Source organism: Gobio gobio (assembly GCF_949357685.1).
Source record: "Gobio gobio genome assembly, chromosome: 7".
NCBI lineage: Eukaryota > Metazoa > Chordata > Actinopteri > Cypriniformes > Gobionidae > Gobio > Gobio gobio.
The window spans coordinates 8,801,550-8,818,551 of NC_137103.1; the positions used below are offsets into that span (position 1 = coordinate 8,801,550).

The window sequence follows — 17,002 nt, forward strand, 5'->3', positions numbered from 1 at the left end:
ATTTTCACGGGAGTCATCAGCCGAGTCCAACGACACCAAACATGCTAGGTTTCGCCTTATAGTTTGTGAAACATTGTGATTTAGCGCTTAAACTACTTTTGCGAATATCTTCGAAACCGTTAGTCTGATAGAGACGAAACCATCAAAAGAAAATCTGAATCATAGGTCATTGAGAATATAATTGTGGCCAAATGTCAAAATTTTTATAGTAAGTGGCAAAAAAATGCATCATTTTTTATGTGTTCATACATACACATGTCTATAACTCCTAAAAGAAATAAGATATTTTCACCAAATTTCACACGCTTATGTATGGGGGCACTCTGAGGACACACAAAAAAGCGATGGTACTGTGCCATTCGGTGGCGCTATAATTAAACAAAACATGAAATTGGCTCTATACAACTCAATGTATTTATGTGGGTTGTCAAACTTTTTTAAAATTTTCTCCAAATGTCTTTACTCATTTTTGCAGCTGGTCTGCTGCTAGCTTCTGTTGTGCTTGGCTCTGATAATTTCAGCTTGCAGCTATATTTAGTATTTACTATTGCTCAAAATGAGGGTTAGGGGTTTCTGAATATTAAACTTCATTCGTCTAACTTTACCCACTCCATTTGTGTCAAGGACTTCAGCAGTGTTGGGGGTAACGCATTATAAGTAACTTGAGTTACGTAATAATATTACTTTTTCCTAGTAACTTGTAAAGTAACGCATTACTTTTCAAATTTACAACAAAATATCTGAGTTACTTTTTCACATTAATTTGACTGACAGCTCTCCTGCCCCCATGTTGAGATAAATAAGTGCAGAGGCGTGTGTGTGTGAACATGATGGTTATTGTAGTTCTAGACGAAATGTGAGCATTTATTCATCTCACTTGCACAATAAAGATTCAGTACTCCTCAAAATGAATAAAATCAGTCAAATGCAAAATCAGAATACTATGCAAATCTCCAATAACTAAATTTTAAATAAAACAACCTATTTTATGCATTTAATCTACCTTTATATTTAAATTACCAATGTTCTACCATTATCCAGAATGGCAGCAGAGCTGCGCCCTCTACTGTTCATGCGTGAATTTGCATTTTTACCTCAGCCTGGGGCTTATTATTTCAATTTTGGTATGAAGAGGTCTTTACCATTGCACAAAAATATAACTTTTTTACAAAAACAAGCCCAGCCCAGGTGAGAAAAAGTAACTCAAAAGTAACGTAACGCATTACTTTTCTTAAAAAGTAACTAAGTAACTCAATTAGTTACTTTTTAAGGGAGTAGCGCAATATTGTAATGCATTACTTTTTAAAGTAACTTTCCCCAACACTGGACTTCAGTGATAACTCAAATCGTGTTGCTTTGCTGATGACAAGTGCTATTACTTTTCTAAGCAATCTGACTTAGAATTTTTGCCAGCCGGATGAAAAATCAAGCAAAAAAAACCTCATTAAAGAAGTGCCCTGAGTCAAAATAACTAGCTGAAAGTCACTGCCATGGCTCCGTTGCTGCAGCTTATGCTTGAGTTGATTGAGGAGGCGATTTTGATAGGAGACCCGAGAGACTAAAAATACTGTAATTGTGAAAGGGAAGTGCCTCTGTCTGTCAGACCGCTTTGATTGCTATGCGGTTTACCTCGTAGACTCACTGTCTCTCTCACAATGCCTCTGTGTGTGTGTGTGTGTGCTGTTAGCCTGTCAGTGTGTGTCTCTATACGGGTGTACATGTGGCCGGTGTTGTGGTTGTGCGACAGTCTTGATCTAATTATAGCCGTCCCACAGCATGAGCATGCAGCTCAGAGAATCCTCTCACTGCACCTGTACTAACATCCTCACAGCATCCCTCCATCAAAGTTAAACTTGTCAATTGACATTATCAGGGGTTGGGGAGTAATAAAAATACATTCAACTTAGTTACTTATTTAAAATACAAAATTTGAGTAACTGTATTTCATTACAGTTAGATTTTAAATGGGTGGTAATCAAATTACACTTGCATCCGAAAAGTATTTTAGATTATCAAAGTGATTACTTTGAATTTGAATGTAATCTATTTAATTTAAACATGAATCTAAACTATAACGGACAATTAATATAAATAGCAATCGTGATTCTCAGACTCTGACAGTCTGCAAAAGCATCCTAAGCTCCAGTTCTGCTTGTAAGTTTCATACCCCTTGCAGAATATGCAATTTTGGGGTTTAATCTGGGATTAAACTACATGTTATTTTGACTGTCCTGAATAAGCTATTCAACATAATTGTAATGTCTAGTGAGTTCTGTTTCATGTTCATGTGTCATGTTCTTGTTGCTGAATAATGATTTCAACTACCACAAGGATGTGAGATCACATGCTGAATGAATCAAACAGCGTTTATAGTCCTACACATTGAAACATCATAAACAGCTCTGGGTCTCACTTTATATGAGTTATCTTTAACTACTACTGTATGGACTAACATTAAAGTTAATCTTTTGACACAATGCTCTTAATGTACATTGTACTTAAAGGTACTTGATGTATTTGAAAAATACCTGCATGTAATTACAGCTGTATTTTATTTCTGTAATTACTTCTATAACTAGATTAAAAGGTTTGTCCAAAAAAAAAAAGCTTAGATTTTTGACCAGAAGGTTTGAGAATGTTTTGAAAGCTTGAAGTTTGAAGGATTTTATTTCGAAGTAGTTTAAACGCTTCAAGTTTGAGGGTCTCTCAGAAGATTTAACATGTTGCTAGCATAACACATTGCTAACAAATTTTAAGACAAATTAGCACATTACTAGCATGTTTTAACATATTGCTAGCATGAATTAGCATGTTGCTCGCATGTTTTAGCACATGTCTAGCATGTTGTCCTAGGTTAGTTGTTAAGCTTTGCTAGTGATAGAAAGCTTAAATACTCCATATGTGTTATTGTATAAAGGTTTTGACCCCCTCAGTGAAAGTATTTGGGATTCAAAAGTCCAGTATGGGAATTTCCAAAGTCGAAACTAGGACTGGACGATTAACCGAAAACTAATCGAAACCGAAATTTAGAGCCTCTAACCGACGTAATTTTCCCATGTTGGTTATTTCGGTTTTAGACACGTGACTCCGCCCCGTCAGTCACATCAAGTGCAGTTTGCAGGCACACGGAAAGATGCAGGAGCAGTTATCTGTGTTTATAGATGCTCAGAATCACTATGGTAATGGCATGTTTTACACAGTTTATACACGCAAGTTAATTACAGTTGTTATATGCGCTGATACACACACAGAGACGGCGCGAGCAAGCCCCGAAGCCAGATCTCTTTCACTTGCGTCCTCATGAAGTTTGTCAATTAAATGAGTTTTAAGGCCTGCCAGTTTGAACATTGAAGCGATGTTAGACCATCAGATGTGTATTATGTTGAACTAATGCCTGATATATTGTGACACACGTACACTCAGACAGAAGCTTGCACATCACGTGAAGATCGCGCGCAGAGAGGAGCACAGAAACGCAGTGTCAACGCCGTCCTGTGATTTGTAGCTTAGAAACTCAACCGTTATAGATTTTAATACCTCTGAAGTACAAACCACGGCTTCATAATGAATAGAGACGGTATGAGTAATTCACACACACAATCACTCTCTCATTAATGCATTCAAATAAATGTAATGTACAACATGTACAACAAGCAGAAATCTGCCCCATTGACAATGACTGCGGAAAAGTGAGCTGTTTCCTTCAAGTATTTTAAAATCACAAAGAAATGCACTTTTTGATTAGAAAAAAATATCCCACCTTTAATAGTAGAAAATATTTACAGTACAAACCTTATCATGAACTATGAGGACAAAAAAAGGAAAGCAAAAAAACCCCCAAAAAACCAGAATAAATAATAGTTCAAGCCAACATAATTACACTGTTGGGTTGACCCTGCCTGATATCTGAATACATGTTACTGGTCAGATTAAGCAGGATTCCAGATGTTGTTCCAGAGAAAATAAATCTTTTCCTTTGTAATAATTCATGAAATTGAATAATTTCTCTTGGCAGCTAAGATCACCCAGGCCGCATACAGATGTTGATCACTGCTTTATCTACAGTTGGAAGTAATGTAGCCTTTCTAAAATCTATGTAGACTATCTAAAATGTAGACTTCCTAATATTGTGTTAGTCCCCCTTTTGCTGCCAAAACATTCCTGACCCGTCGAGGCATGGACTCCTCTAGACCTCTGAAGGTGTGCTGTGGTATCTGGCACCAAGATGTTAGCAGCAGATTCTTTAGTCCTGTAAGTTGTGAGGTGGGGCCTCCATGGATTGGACTTGTTTGTTCAGCTCATCCCACAGATGCTCGATTGGATTGAGATCTGGGGAATTTGGAGGCCAAGTCAACGCCTCAAACTCGTTGTTGTGCTCCTCAAACCATTCCTGAAGCATTTGTGCTTTGTGGCGGCGCATTATCTGCTGAAAGAGCCACAGACACAGGGAATACCGTCTCCATGACAGTAGCAGCACCAAGTCGCCATTCGCCTCGTCCTTTTTCGCTCGACCACAGAATGCGTGCGTATTACATAGGTGTGCTGAGTTTGGTGAAAATATCTCATTCCGTTCTCGAGTTAACACCATTTTAATTAAAAAGTGGCTCCTCCTACTTCGAACATTTTGAATCCCCTCAGGGACCATGAACAGAAATTTCACAACTATTGACAATCAGACTCCAGAGAATCTTGCTGCGCTGGTTTGGTTCCGATCGGGCCAAAAACCTAGGACTAGTCAGGGTTTTTCCTGGGTCAAAAATGGTCTTCGGTGGTGGCTGACAGACATGGTCATCCACACACACACACATACACACACACGCACAGTAAAAAAGTACCCTACCCACGTGATCTGCAAGCACGATACTGACAATACATTTTAAATAAATTCAAAGAAAGTTTGTAACTTTAGCTTATCTTATTTTGATCCCACATGAAAAAATACTGTAGTATATTATAGTAAAATTACTCTAGTAAATACTATAGTGTTTTTGAACCGTACTATAGTAAATATACTACAGTAAATTAACAAAGTGTAGTAAATACTATAATATACTATTATATACTATAGTATTTTTTCATGTGGGATACCTTGATGTTTGTTTTTGTTCCTCATTTTTACACTATTTACTGATAATTGTTTTGGTATATAATCATATCAATATTAAAAAGTAGAATAAAAAAATGAACAAATAGCCTAATTTTCTGCCATATACAATTTCATAAAATGATCAGCTTGCTAACAACAACTTTGTTCTGGGTTCACCTCACTCCAGTCTAAACTAAGTGATTTATAGGCTATTTATTTTACTACACATTATGAACATAAATAAGCTCAAAGACTGTGAATAATTACAACTAACTCTTACACCCACTCTTGCTGAATGGGGTAAGCACACTTGTTCTCTTCAGATGTGTTCAGAGTTAATGATTAAACTGATTCGTGAGTTCAGTGTTGGACAGATCAGTTGTTCTAACCAGTCGTTAAAATGATTCGGTTCAAAGGAGTCATTAGGTGGCGAATCGGACATTAGCAGACGCGTTGTGTGTGAATCCCGTCTATTAGAACATCGCAAAAGATTTGTCAACACACAGAAAACACTTCATAACCGGATAGGATTTGTTTCCCGTTTATTGAAAGTATGGTTTATGTCAGCTGGTCAGAGAATCAGTCAATGTTTTTTGAGCGCATTTCACACCCAGCGCCAGCGGTAATTAAAGGAAAACATCGTCTGATAGCGCCACGTGCAACATGGATTCGGTCTTCCGACCTTTTGATTTTGATTAACGTAATATGGGAAATATTAGAAAGCTAAGAATGCTTATTTTAAAGACAGAGAGAGTGCGAGCGAGGGAGGAGCTCTGATCGTTCTCTCTGTCACTCAGCATCTATTCTACATCATTCATAAATCACAATAACTCATCACATAAAGCTTTGGCGGGACAAAAATTTGCTTTGGCGGCCGCCAAAAAAATTTCAATGTAGGAAAAACCCTGCTAGTTCGCAAAAGTAGGCTTTTCAAAAATATCCAAAATAACTGAACATTTCGCAAAATGACGAGCAAATCCGAGACCTGAATTGTGTCCATCTTGAGCCAAGGATTCCAACAATATAAGACAATTGAGTCTTCGCCTAACGGTTTAGGCGTTATGAGCCATTTCATACTTTTGACCACTGTAGCGCCCCCGTCAGGCCGTTCTGGGTGAGGCTTGGTGACGGTGTAGGCGGTGTGAGTACAACCAGCCCTCGAAGTTTCAAATCTCTATGACTTACGGTTTGGTCTGCCTGCTCACTTTTAGGGGAGAATGCTGATCCTTGGCAAATTTTACAATTACAATAGGGTTTCAGCGCTACGTGCTTGAACCCTTAATAACAAGTGACCCATAAAAGAAGTGTTGCCATTGGAGTACATTGAGATTGTGTTACTGTAGAGTTACTTTATCAGTTCATGATGGATTAGTATGGAAAACACTGGGTGAATAGCATTGTTATATCTAGGCCATACATAGACAGACAGATGGATAAGGATATAATACAGTTCTTTCTATCACAATGTGTCCTGACATTCCCTCACATATGCACACGCACTAGCCTAATTAGAATATTCTGATCTGTTTGCTCCGGAGGAAACCTGACTGTGTGTTTAAGTCACTTCCACAAGGTTACAGGAGAACGCCATTCTGGCAGAAACTGGCGTCTCTTGAAGTGAGCAGTCAGCTAAGAACGAGACAGCTAGTGTTTTGTCAGCTAGAGCGCATGTTTGTGTGCTCTGCCTCGCTGACTCAAGTTCAGGCTTGTGATGATTAAAGGACGTTGAAGGTCAATAAGTGTCACCTTCTGACACACACACACACACACACACACACTAAACACTGCCTACCTTCATTTTACATAAATACAAACAGAGATGAATGTCTCAGTCTCAGCCTAAAGCACCTCTTATATTCGTCTGTTTTGACATAATGCATCAGGTGTGCGATGACAAGGCCGACAGCTACAGTACGTGATCCTGAGGGTGGCCAAAGTCCCAAAGTCAAGTCCTATATACCTAAATGGGGAGTTAGTAAACTTTGGGTACACAACTATTGACAGCTAAGTTTTTCTTTTGTATTGTAACTTCTCTGAACTATGCTGTTAATTTACTATCTACTGTATACTTCTAACTCGCTTTTTATATAAGAAAGTAAACTACTAGTTTTTATACTGCAATTATTAATTTCAGGGGAACTTGCGCAGCATCAAATTATCCACGCTATGGGAATGCCTCTGCGTGAAGCATGTGTGCAATCAGCATTTGCATGGAATTGCATGTTGGGACATCATAGATGGATGATGTCATGATCAGGAAGCTATAAAGTGCACCTGGACCAAACAATGTCAGCCTCTTTGCTTTCAGCAAGGACTCTATGTGAAATTGTCTCTATTTATTGTTTGTTTGTCACAAGCACTACAGGGAGTGGAGAATTATTAGGCACGTTGATTTTCTGATCATATTTTTTTTCCAGGCACATTTGACCAATTCCAAACCACAGTAATCCTAAAAACTACTATTGATTTAGTATTTAATAATGTATAAGTGATATATAATTGTTCATGAAGGCTGGAAATGAAAATCACCTTATATTCAGGTGTGCAGAATTATTAGGCATGTTTTCTTTTACAGATAAATTGAGCCAAAAAAGAGATTTAACTCAGACTGAAAAGTCAAAAAGTATTAAATGCCCATGAGAAGGATGCAATACTAATGCAATACTAGACATTGCAGTTAAGGCATGACCATTGGACAGTGAAATGCTCGTTGGGTCAGCAGGTTCAGACAAAAACATGTGGCGGAGAAAAGACACCTGTTAACCGCAAAAGAATGAAGAATTAAGGTGAAGAATTAAGGGTGAAACCATCAGGAACCCTTTAGTCTCCAGCGCCACCATTTTCCAAAGCTGCAACCTACCTGGAGTCTCCAGAAGTGCAAGGTGTCAGGATCTCAGAGACTTCAGTTAGGTAAAGAATCCTAAAAAATGACCCCCACTAGATAAGAATCACAAGCTGAAGTGTTGTAAAATACATGAAGAAGGTTTTTTTAAATTCAGAAAATTAGAATATTGTGAAAAGGTTCAATATTGAAGACACCTGGTGCCACACTCTAATCAGCTAATGAACTCAAAACACCTGCAAAGGCCTTTAAATGGTCTCAGTCTAGTTCTGTAGGCTACACAATCATGGGGAAGAAGCTGACCTGACAGTTGTCCAAATGTCGACCATTGACACCTTGCACAAGGAGGGCCAGACACAAAAGGTCATTGCAAAAGAGGCTGGCTGTTCACAGAGCTCTGTGTCCAAGCACATTAATAGAGAGGCGAAGGGAAGGAAAAGATGTGCTAGAAAAAAGTGTACAAGCAATAGGGATAACTGCACCCTGGAGAGGATTGTGAAACAAAACCCATTCAAACATGTGGGGGAGATTCACAAAGAGTGGACTGCAGCTGGAGTCAGTGCTTCAAGAACCACTACGCACAGACGTGTGCAAGACATGGGTTTCAGCTGTCGCACTCCTTGTGTCAAGCCACTCTTGAACAACAGACAGCGTCAGAAACGTCTCGCCTGGGCTAAAGACAAAAAGGACTGGACTGCTGCTGAGTGGTCCAAAGTTATGTTCTCTGATGAAAGTAAATGTTGCATTTCCTTTGGAAATCAGGGTCCCAGAGTCTGGAGGAAGAGAGGAGAGGCACACAATCCACGTTGCTTGAGGTCCAGTGTAAAGTTTCCACAGTCAGTGATGGTTTGGGGTGCCATGGCTGCAGGTGTTGGTCCACTGTGTTTTCTGAGGTCCAAGGTCAACACAGCCGTATACCAGGAGGTTTTAGAGCACTTCATGCTCAGATTTCATTTTCCAACAGGACTTGGCTCCTGCACACAGTGCTTAAGCAACCAGTACCTGCTTTAAGGACCATGGTATCCCTGTTCTTAATTGGCCAGCAAACTCGCCTGACCTTAACCCCATAGAAAATGTATTGGGTATTGTGAAGAGGAAGATGCGATATGCAGAAGAGCTGAAGGCCACTATCAGAGCAACCTGGGCTCTCATAACACCTGAGCAGTGCCACAGACTGATCTCCTCCACGCCGCATTGCTCATACTTTTCATGTTCATACTTTCAGTTGGCCAAGATTTCTAAAAATCCTTTCTTTGTATTGGTCTTAAGTAATATTCAAATTTTCTGAGATACTGAATTTGGGATTTTCCTTAGTTGTCAGTTATAATCATCAAAATTAAAAGAAATAAACATTATAAATATATCAGTCTGTGTGTAATGAATGAATATGATATACAAGTTTCACTTTTTGAATGGAATTAGTGAAATAAATCAACTTTTTGATGATATTCTAATTATATGACCAGCACCTGTATATTTAACTAAGACAGGAGTATAATGGCAAGCAAACAGCAATTTAAAATCGTATGTCCCTCTTCGCCATCAATACATTACGGATGGGGATACACATTTATAATTTATAATGTATTTTTTGTTTGTTTGGGAGCGGAGAAAGCACGGTCAGCTCTCGCTCTTTGAGGAGGGCGCCCAGGCTCGCATTCCTCTTAGTTTGGGTCCCGCTGCAGCTGAGGCAGAGTGGCGACTCAGGTCGTAGGGTTTGCAAATGGATCTAGTTGAGGGGTTAGAGACGGGCTCTGCCTTTATCTGCTGGATCCTAGCACCTTTTCTCTGGGTTAGAAAGCATGCTCAGCAGTTTCTTCGACCCCAAGTGAGGCACCGGTGCTGCAGCTATCCATCCCTGAGGAGTTGGATGTTGTTTGCATTGACACAGGAGATGTTGAGGACCAGTCACCTTACACTTCTGCTTACAAGGAGCTTATGGAGGTTTTGACTCGTGCCATTGCTAAAATAAATATCAATTGGCTGGCCGAGAAGCAAAAGAGTACATTAGATTAACTTTTCCTGCTTTCAAAATCACAATCTCCTCGCCTGCCATTTTTTCCAGATCTCCACACCATGTCTTCATTTCCCAAACTACTCATTTATTATGAGGCTGAAATATGGGATGATTTTAGTATCAAAAGGATGAATAAATGCAAGCACAATTATCCATGAACTTGATACATTTTGCAGATATTTTTACTATCCACAAACAAATGCCTTTCAACTTGTGTGTGTGCAAAATACAGAATTACATGAATGTGCAACGATTCGTACAAATATGCACATTTGTGGATCATGTGACACGCGTGCATTTATTGCCGTCTTTTCTGAGTCGATCTCATTTGGATTTTGAGACTTTCTTTTCGAGCATTTCACAACCCACACACACACAACTACCAGTGAATATGCCTGGTTCTAATTATTAATGTATGCACAAATAACAAATGTGCATTACTACATTTAAACTACTACTTTACAACTTGTGTGTGCAAAATCCAGATTCACATGAATGTGCAGTGATTTGTACAAATGGAGACATAGTTGTGAATGCAAAACATTGATTTTGTATTAATGTTGGTCAGAATTTGTGCGTGCAACGGGTACGAGTCGATCCTATTTGATTCATTTGGATTTTGAGACTTTCATTTCGCCGGTTTGGCCTTGCACGATCCACACACACAGCTGTCTAAGAAAACCTGCTACCACTAGATGGCAGTATTCTGCCAAAACAGACACCGGCACCGTGAGCGTTTACATGGCGGCCATAGCTGCTTACCACACACCTTTGGGTGGTGGGTCATAGAGGATAAACCCGTTGGTGTCGTTTCTTCTGGCTATAACGTGGTGAAAGCTTTTCTACACCCTAGACCGGGGTACATTCCTAAGGTCCCCGCCAATGTGGCATGATCTATAGTGTTCCTCACCCCTTTTCTGACATCAGAAAGACTGAATCTGCTTTGTCTAGTCAAAGAATTGGATGATTATGTCCACAGAACTGTCCTGTGGTGTAAAACTAACCAGTTGTTTGTGTGCTTCGGGTTTCCTAGACGAGGGTCCCCAGCATCTAAGCAGAGTATGAGTAAGCATCTGGTCTTCACCTATAGCTTTCAGAGCTCATTCAACTAGGAGTGCGGTGGCTTTTAAAGCCTTATTGTGAGGCGTGCCATTTCAAGACGTGTGTGATGCAAACCACATTTGTGAGGTTTTTGGGGTCTACACCAGGGTCCCACTCATGTCTTAGTTGTGCTCACCATGATTTCACACTAGACAGACACTTATCAGTATGCCGTTGTGGGTATTTCGTTCCCATAGCGTCTTTGATGCAGTGCAAGTTCCCACGAAAGGGAACGTCTCAGGTTACGACTCTAATGAGACACTGCTTTGCCCCCCCATACCTCCTGTGATCGACTTGCTTCGACATTTCAGAAGCTGACATTATTTGGTCTGGCTGTGGTTCAACAATGGTTAGTCGTAACCTGAGACGTTTTCTTTAGGTGAACTTAACAGATACTTAAAGTTTTTTTTTTTGTTGCACTTTCTATTTAGATATACATTTTTATACTTAAAATAATAAGCCTTTAAATGTACTTCAACATAACTCCTTTATGTAAACTACCTATGTCAGTGATTTATGTATTACATAAAGAAACTTGCTCTATTTGCTAGCTAAATACAAACTAAAATGTTAAACACAACTATAAGAAAAGTATACTTTGAATACATAATTATACTTTTCTTAAGTATATCTTGATCAAAAGATTAAGTACAATTATAGGCCAAACATACAGATTTTTTTAACTTGTCAGTAAAAGCCAAGCATTTTCATTAAGTATATCTCTGATAAATACAAGACTATCTTCTAAATATACTGTTATTTAAAAAAAAAAAAAAAGTATACTAATAGCACTTGAATTTCTTCTTCTTTGCATGGGTATGTAACAGAAATACTGGAAACATGCAAAAAACGTGTTGCACATATGTTGAACTGACTATAGTGACATTTCCCCTGAAATATAGGCTCTGGTCCAACCGAATTGGATTCAGATACTTTCCTTTCAAAGCAAATACTCTTCAGCAGAAGAAAACAGTCCCTGTGTGTAAACTCGAGCCAGAATACCAGAGTCTTCTGATATCCAGAATCAACAGATGATCATAAGTTCATACCAGTTCACATTTGTGTGTGTTTGTGTGTTCCAGTGACCTGCTGTCCTCAGACTATGTGGAGATACACTATGAGGAAGGGAAGGCCATCCTCGGGAAGGTATAAATTAGCCATTTTTAATTAATTGTTTGTCACTTCACTCTGTCTGAACTGTATAGATGCTATTCCACCATTGGGACACACTGTTCTCGTTGCTTAACCTTTCTATTTTGTTCCGTTCCGGTCCAGCTGGTACGGATTTGGTTTCATTTTGCACTGTGGGTCTGATAAAGAAGCTCTTTGGGATGTAATACAAATGCGGCAGTCATTGCTTTGGTATTGAAAGAGTTTATAGATGTATGAGATGTTAATAGCCACTGTGTTATAGAGGATGATCAGATATTTATTTTCATTTTATTATTAACTGGTGTTTAGTTTGTTAGCCAACTGCGCTGAGAATTAGACAGGCTAAGAACAGATTGTAATTGTACCATGCCAAACCAAGCTCAAGTGGAAATATAACTGGAAACATTCCTGTTCCTGTTCTCAGAACCGTTCGGACTGATGGTGGAAAAACGGCTTATGCTCTCTTTTTTTGAGAATAGTTAGTCATACAATGACTATTTTAATCAGTTATAATAACAGCCATATAATTTCATGGGAAGACATTACTGCTGAACCTGTGTACCGTAACTACAATTGTGAAAGAACCCCAGTTAATTTGGTTTCATGCTTATAATTTATACTGTGTAAAAGTGTCAGTTGTTTTCGGTGTGCCCTATAATAAATCCTCTTTAATCTTTCCTGTTAATAATATCAGTAGTAAATCACTGGGACACAAATGAGAATGTGCCAATGGTATAAACTCAGTCAAATGTACTAAATGAAGCTGTTGCATACTGGCTTGACATGATAATCCATAGCCCCATTTACACCCAAATGACCCAGAACAATTTGTCCCAGGAACTCTTTTTACCTTAGCACCGGGAAGATTAGCCCGGTGACGTAGGACTGTGCGCGACTTTCCAGAGCCCACTGGATTTTATCCTCCACATATAAGCTTAATAAAGCCTGAACCTTGTCGTTGGTCCATTGTTTTGTTTTGTTTTTTAACCCCTAGGAGTCTGAGCTGTTTTGGGGCCCTTTAGAAGTTTTGACATGCTCTTAAATTTGTGCTTTTTTCAGTTGCTTATAAACACATTAATGGCAAAGGTGTAATTCAGCACAAAGAAAAAAAACAAAAAAAATTGCTTTAAAATTAAGGCCTCAAAACACACAATAGATATGTGTCCACAAGACTTTTGAATAATGGGTGATGTGAGAATCATTGAGCTAATCAAACTGATGTGAGAATTATTGAGCCTACTCATTCACATAAAACAATACACTGATTTAAAATTTGTAAGACAGTTTTTCTTCACAAAGCCAGTGTGCGAGGAGGCGTGATAGCTAATGAATAATGTTGGATATCACCTGAGAGAACAAAAGAACATAATAGCCCGCATAATGAGCTGTACAATGAGGTGCATAATGAATGAGCTTCAGTGTGACTGAGAGAGCAAAAAAATGCTCTTCTTATTTAGTTGAAATTGTACTTATCTAGTAAATACATCTTGATTTAAGAATGTTTAAATATTTAGACTAGAAACAAGACAAGAATTACTAAGTAGAGCAGTTTTTAAAAAACATTTTTTGTTCTATTTTTTATGTTTTTGAAAGTAGTCTCATGCTAAAAAAATTAATAATAAATAATTAAAATTAAGATACAATTTATACAAAACGAAATTCACTTTAAAGAAAGCAATTCACTTTCTACAAAACGAAAAATTCACTTTCTACAAAACAAAACTCCAGAATCATTTATTTAGAATGAAGTCAACAAAGGCCCATTATATTTTAAATGATCAAAAGATTTGACTACACTTTAAAAAAAATGCTCTTCTTATTTAAAATTGTACTTATCTTGTAAATGCATCTTGATTTAAGAATATTTAAATATTTAGACTAGAAACAAGACAAAAATTACTAAGAAGAGCATTTTTTTAAAAACATTTTTTGTACTATTTTTTATGTTTTTGAAAGTAGTCTCATGCTAAAATTCTCATTCTACTAAACAAAAAAACACTTTCTACAAAACAAAACTCCTGAATCATTTCTGACAAACTTTGATATTAAATTAAAAACATTTCATTAGGCTATACTATTTAAACATCAATATGAAGCAAAATACGTTTGACTGGTACTATATTTATAGCATCTGAGCAGACATTTGCGAATAAAAGCTTTATTGATGTGACACTAGGCTCTTTTACAATAAACACGTTATAATCTGTCCAAAACAAGCCAAATAAATCTTGTCTAAAAAGTCTTGCGTGTATGACATTTAATGTTGCAATAGGAATCATATTTAAATGGTCTTTTTGCATTTAATATTCACAGATGCTAACAGAATAAACTGACCTTACAATCAGCGGCGGAATCCTTTGCTCTTAGAAATGAACAGCTTTTCATTAGCAGAATAAATACAGGATTATTCCTCAACGTCTCAAAGCGATGTAGCTGAAGTAACGTTACAGCGCTTCACTAGATGTGTTTGTATGAGTTGATGTGGGCGTCGACTCTGGATCGTCTGTATTTGAATCTGAAAGAGCGCGCGAGCCGTGGGAAAGTTCCTGAACTTTGAAAAAGTGCTACCTCACGAGCACGGCCGTTTTGAGGAGGAAATTTGTACCCTTAATTTTGAATGGTTTAAATACACGAAGGTAACAAGAGGCTAAATGAAGGACAGGTGGTAACAAACAAGATATCTAACAAGATGGCAATGGAAACTAGCTGAATACGAAATCGGCCCCTATACCCTCAAATAGGAAATTATTTGAGGGGACAACCATTTGTAGTGGTGTCCGAAACCATAGTGAACATAATGGAGTGCGCTCATTCAATCCCATAATGCACCGCAATAATGAGTGTACACTCAACGGCTGTCTGAGGGTACGTTTACATGACAACGATATGTTTAATATGATACGTTTTTAGTAGTTTCGGTAGTCTCTATTTCCCTTCATGCCTCGCTTCAGACTCTGTAAGGAGAATAAACGTTGGAATTAAATGATATTTTATCTTTATGCTGCTTTGTTTAAATGTAGTAACTGCACTTGCTGATGCAGTGGTAGTCTCTTTGCTGGGCTATTTCACAGTTCTTGAACTTAAATGCACTGAGGCAATCGGTTTCCTCAATTGAAACGTGTTATCCTAACTCGTCGGGTGTTACAGTTTAATAATCCAACCGCCTACAGTGTTGTGTGACGGTAGAGATGAGATGACAGATGTGACACAAAGATTATGAGAGAGGGGGAGAGTAACATAAAAGAGCATGACCGGAGGGAGATAGAGCGAGAGGATGCTGATAGGTGCTAAATCAGGTAAATCAAGACTTCACTGCTGAATCAGCACGGCAAGTTCACCTGCAGGTCAGGTCACATGACCAGCAAACTCTGCTGAAGCAAAGCAGAGAGAGGCTGAAGATCAGTCGCTCTGACATTGCACGAAGAATCACTTTTATAGTAGCTAGACAAACATCAGACTGTTAAACTTTTGCATTTTTGCGTTTGTACACATATACCCACCATACAGGAAAACCAATACAAATCCGATCTTTACTTCCCACACTATGCAAATTTATGTCAATGAAAGTAACAGACAATCGAAAGCAATCGGCTCGTTTCAAGATCAAAGACTGCAATAGGAGAGAAAAAAAATGAAAACAAACATTTTTGGAGGGAAAAGACTATAAATAAACGGAATCAGGACAGAAAATGCTCAATATTAAGGATGAATGAGAAACAGTGAGTGCTCTTTGCCATCCGGGAGTGATATTTATCTCTTAGCGGAAGTGAAAGCACCAGTCAGCACAGCGAGTATCACCGTATGTACACAGAGACATATCATAAATCATAGGAAAGTTGCTGACCGCTAAAATAACTTCTCCTCCATCTTGCTTCCGACGCTCTCCACCTCAGGATGTAGTGACAGATCACGTGCGCTCCACTGACTTCACTCCTATTGGTTGTCAGTCCTGAAAGTCGCTCTTCATTTGCATCGAGTTACATATATACTGTATGTGTTTTCATCATAATTACTGATGTACTGTAAAAGTCGTCACATGCTTTTAAAACTTGTAATTTGAGTGTAGACGTACTACATCCGCCATGTTGTCACTGTCAGTTGTGACGCTTAAAGCCATATGTAAAAAAAAATTCAGTAAAATATCCAAAAATCACTAGGCCAGTGTTAAATATTTGGTTCGGTCGAGTACTTGCAATATCCAGGTATTTGTAAATCATGAGAATTTGCTATTTTAACCAAGGAACCGGGACGTGTGAGGGAGTCGCGAGGTGTGTGTTGTGTTCATCTTATTAACAATCGCTCCAGCGGTTCCTCAGCTCCACAACACTCGCTCCTGCTCTGCTTCACTACAGTAACGTTAATAATCACATCAACATGATTTCTGCCCGAGTCCTGTCCCGATTCTCTCCCACCGGCTGTGAGGTGAAGACCACATGTCCCTGCGCTCAAACGTGCCGTCATCAAACTACGCCTTTGTTTTGAAGAGGCGACCTCTAGCAGACGGAAAAGTTACATAGTGCAGCTTTAACTTCCATTCATAAATCCCCTCCCGTGGCCTCACGGGATAGTAAAGTGTCCATCGAATGCACACTTCAGAATCTCAACAGAAGTAGTAGGTCATCTGGGGAGTTTTCTCCTGTTACTTTTCGAATACTATGTATTCGGACGTACTACTCCGTTGGCGTACTGTTTTTCGCATACTATATACAGTGGCATGAAAAAGTATGTGAACCTCTTGCAGAATCTGTGAAAATGGGAATAATTTTAACTAAATAAGAGGGATCATACAAAATGCATGTTATTT

General features: G+C 38.5%; 1 protein-coding gene across 1 annotated transcript in view; it reads left to right on the forward strand.

Annotated features, from left to right (window-relative positions):
* adam23b (ADAM metallopeptidase domain 23b) overlaps positions 1-17,002 on the forward strand; it is a 60,423-nt gene that overhangs the window by 10,864 nt on the left and 32,557 nt on the right. Inside the window, exon 4 of the mRNA XM_079822446.1 lies at positions 12,129-12,192. Coding sequence (XP_079678572.1) covers positions 12,129-12,192 — 64 coding nt within the window. The remainder of the gene's footprint in view (positions 1-12,128; positions 12,193-17,002) is intronic.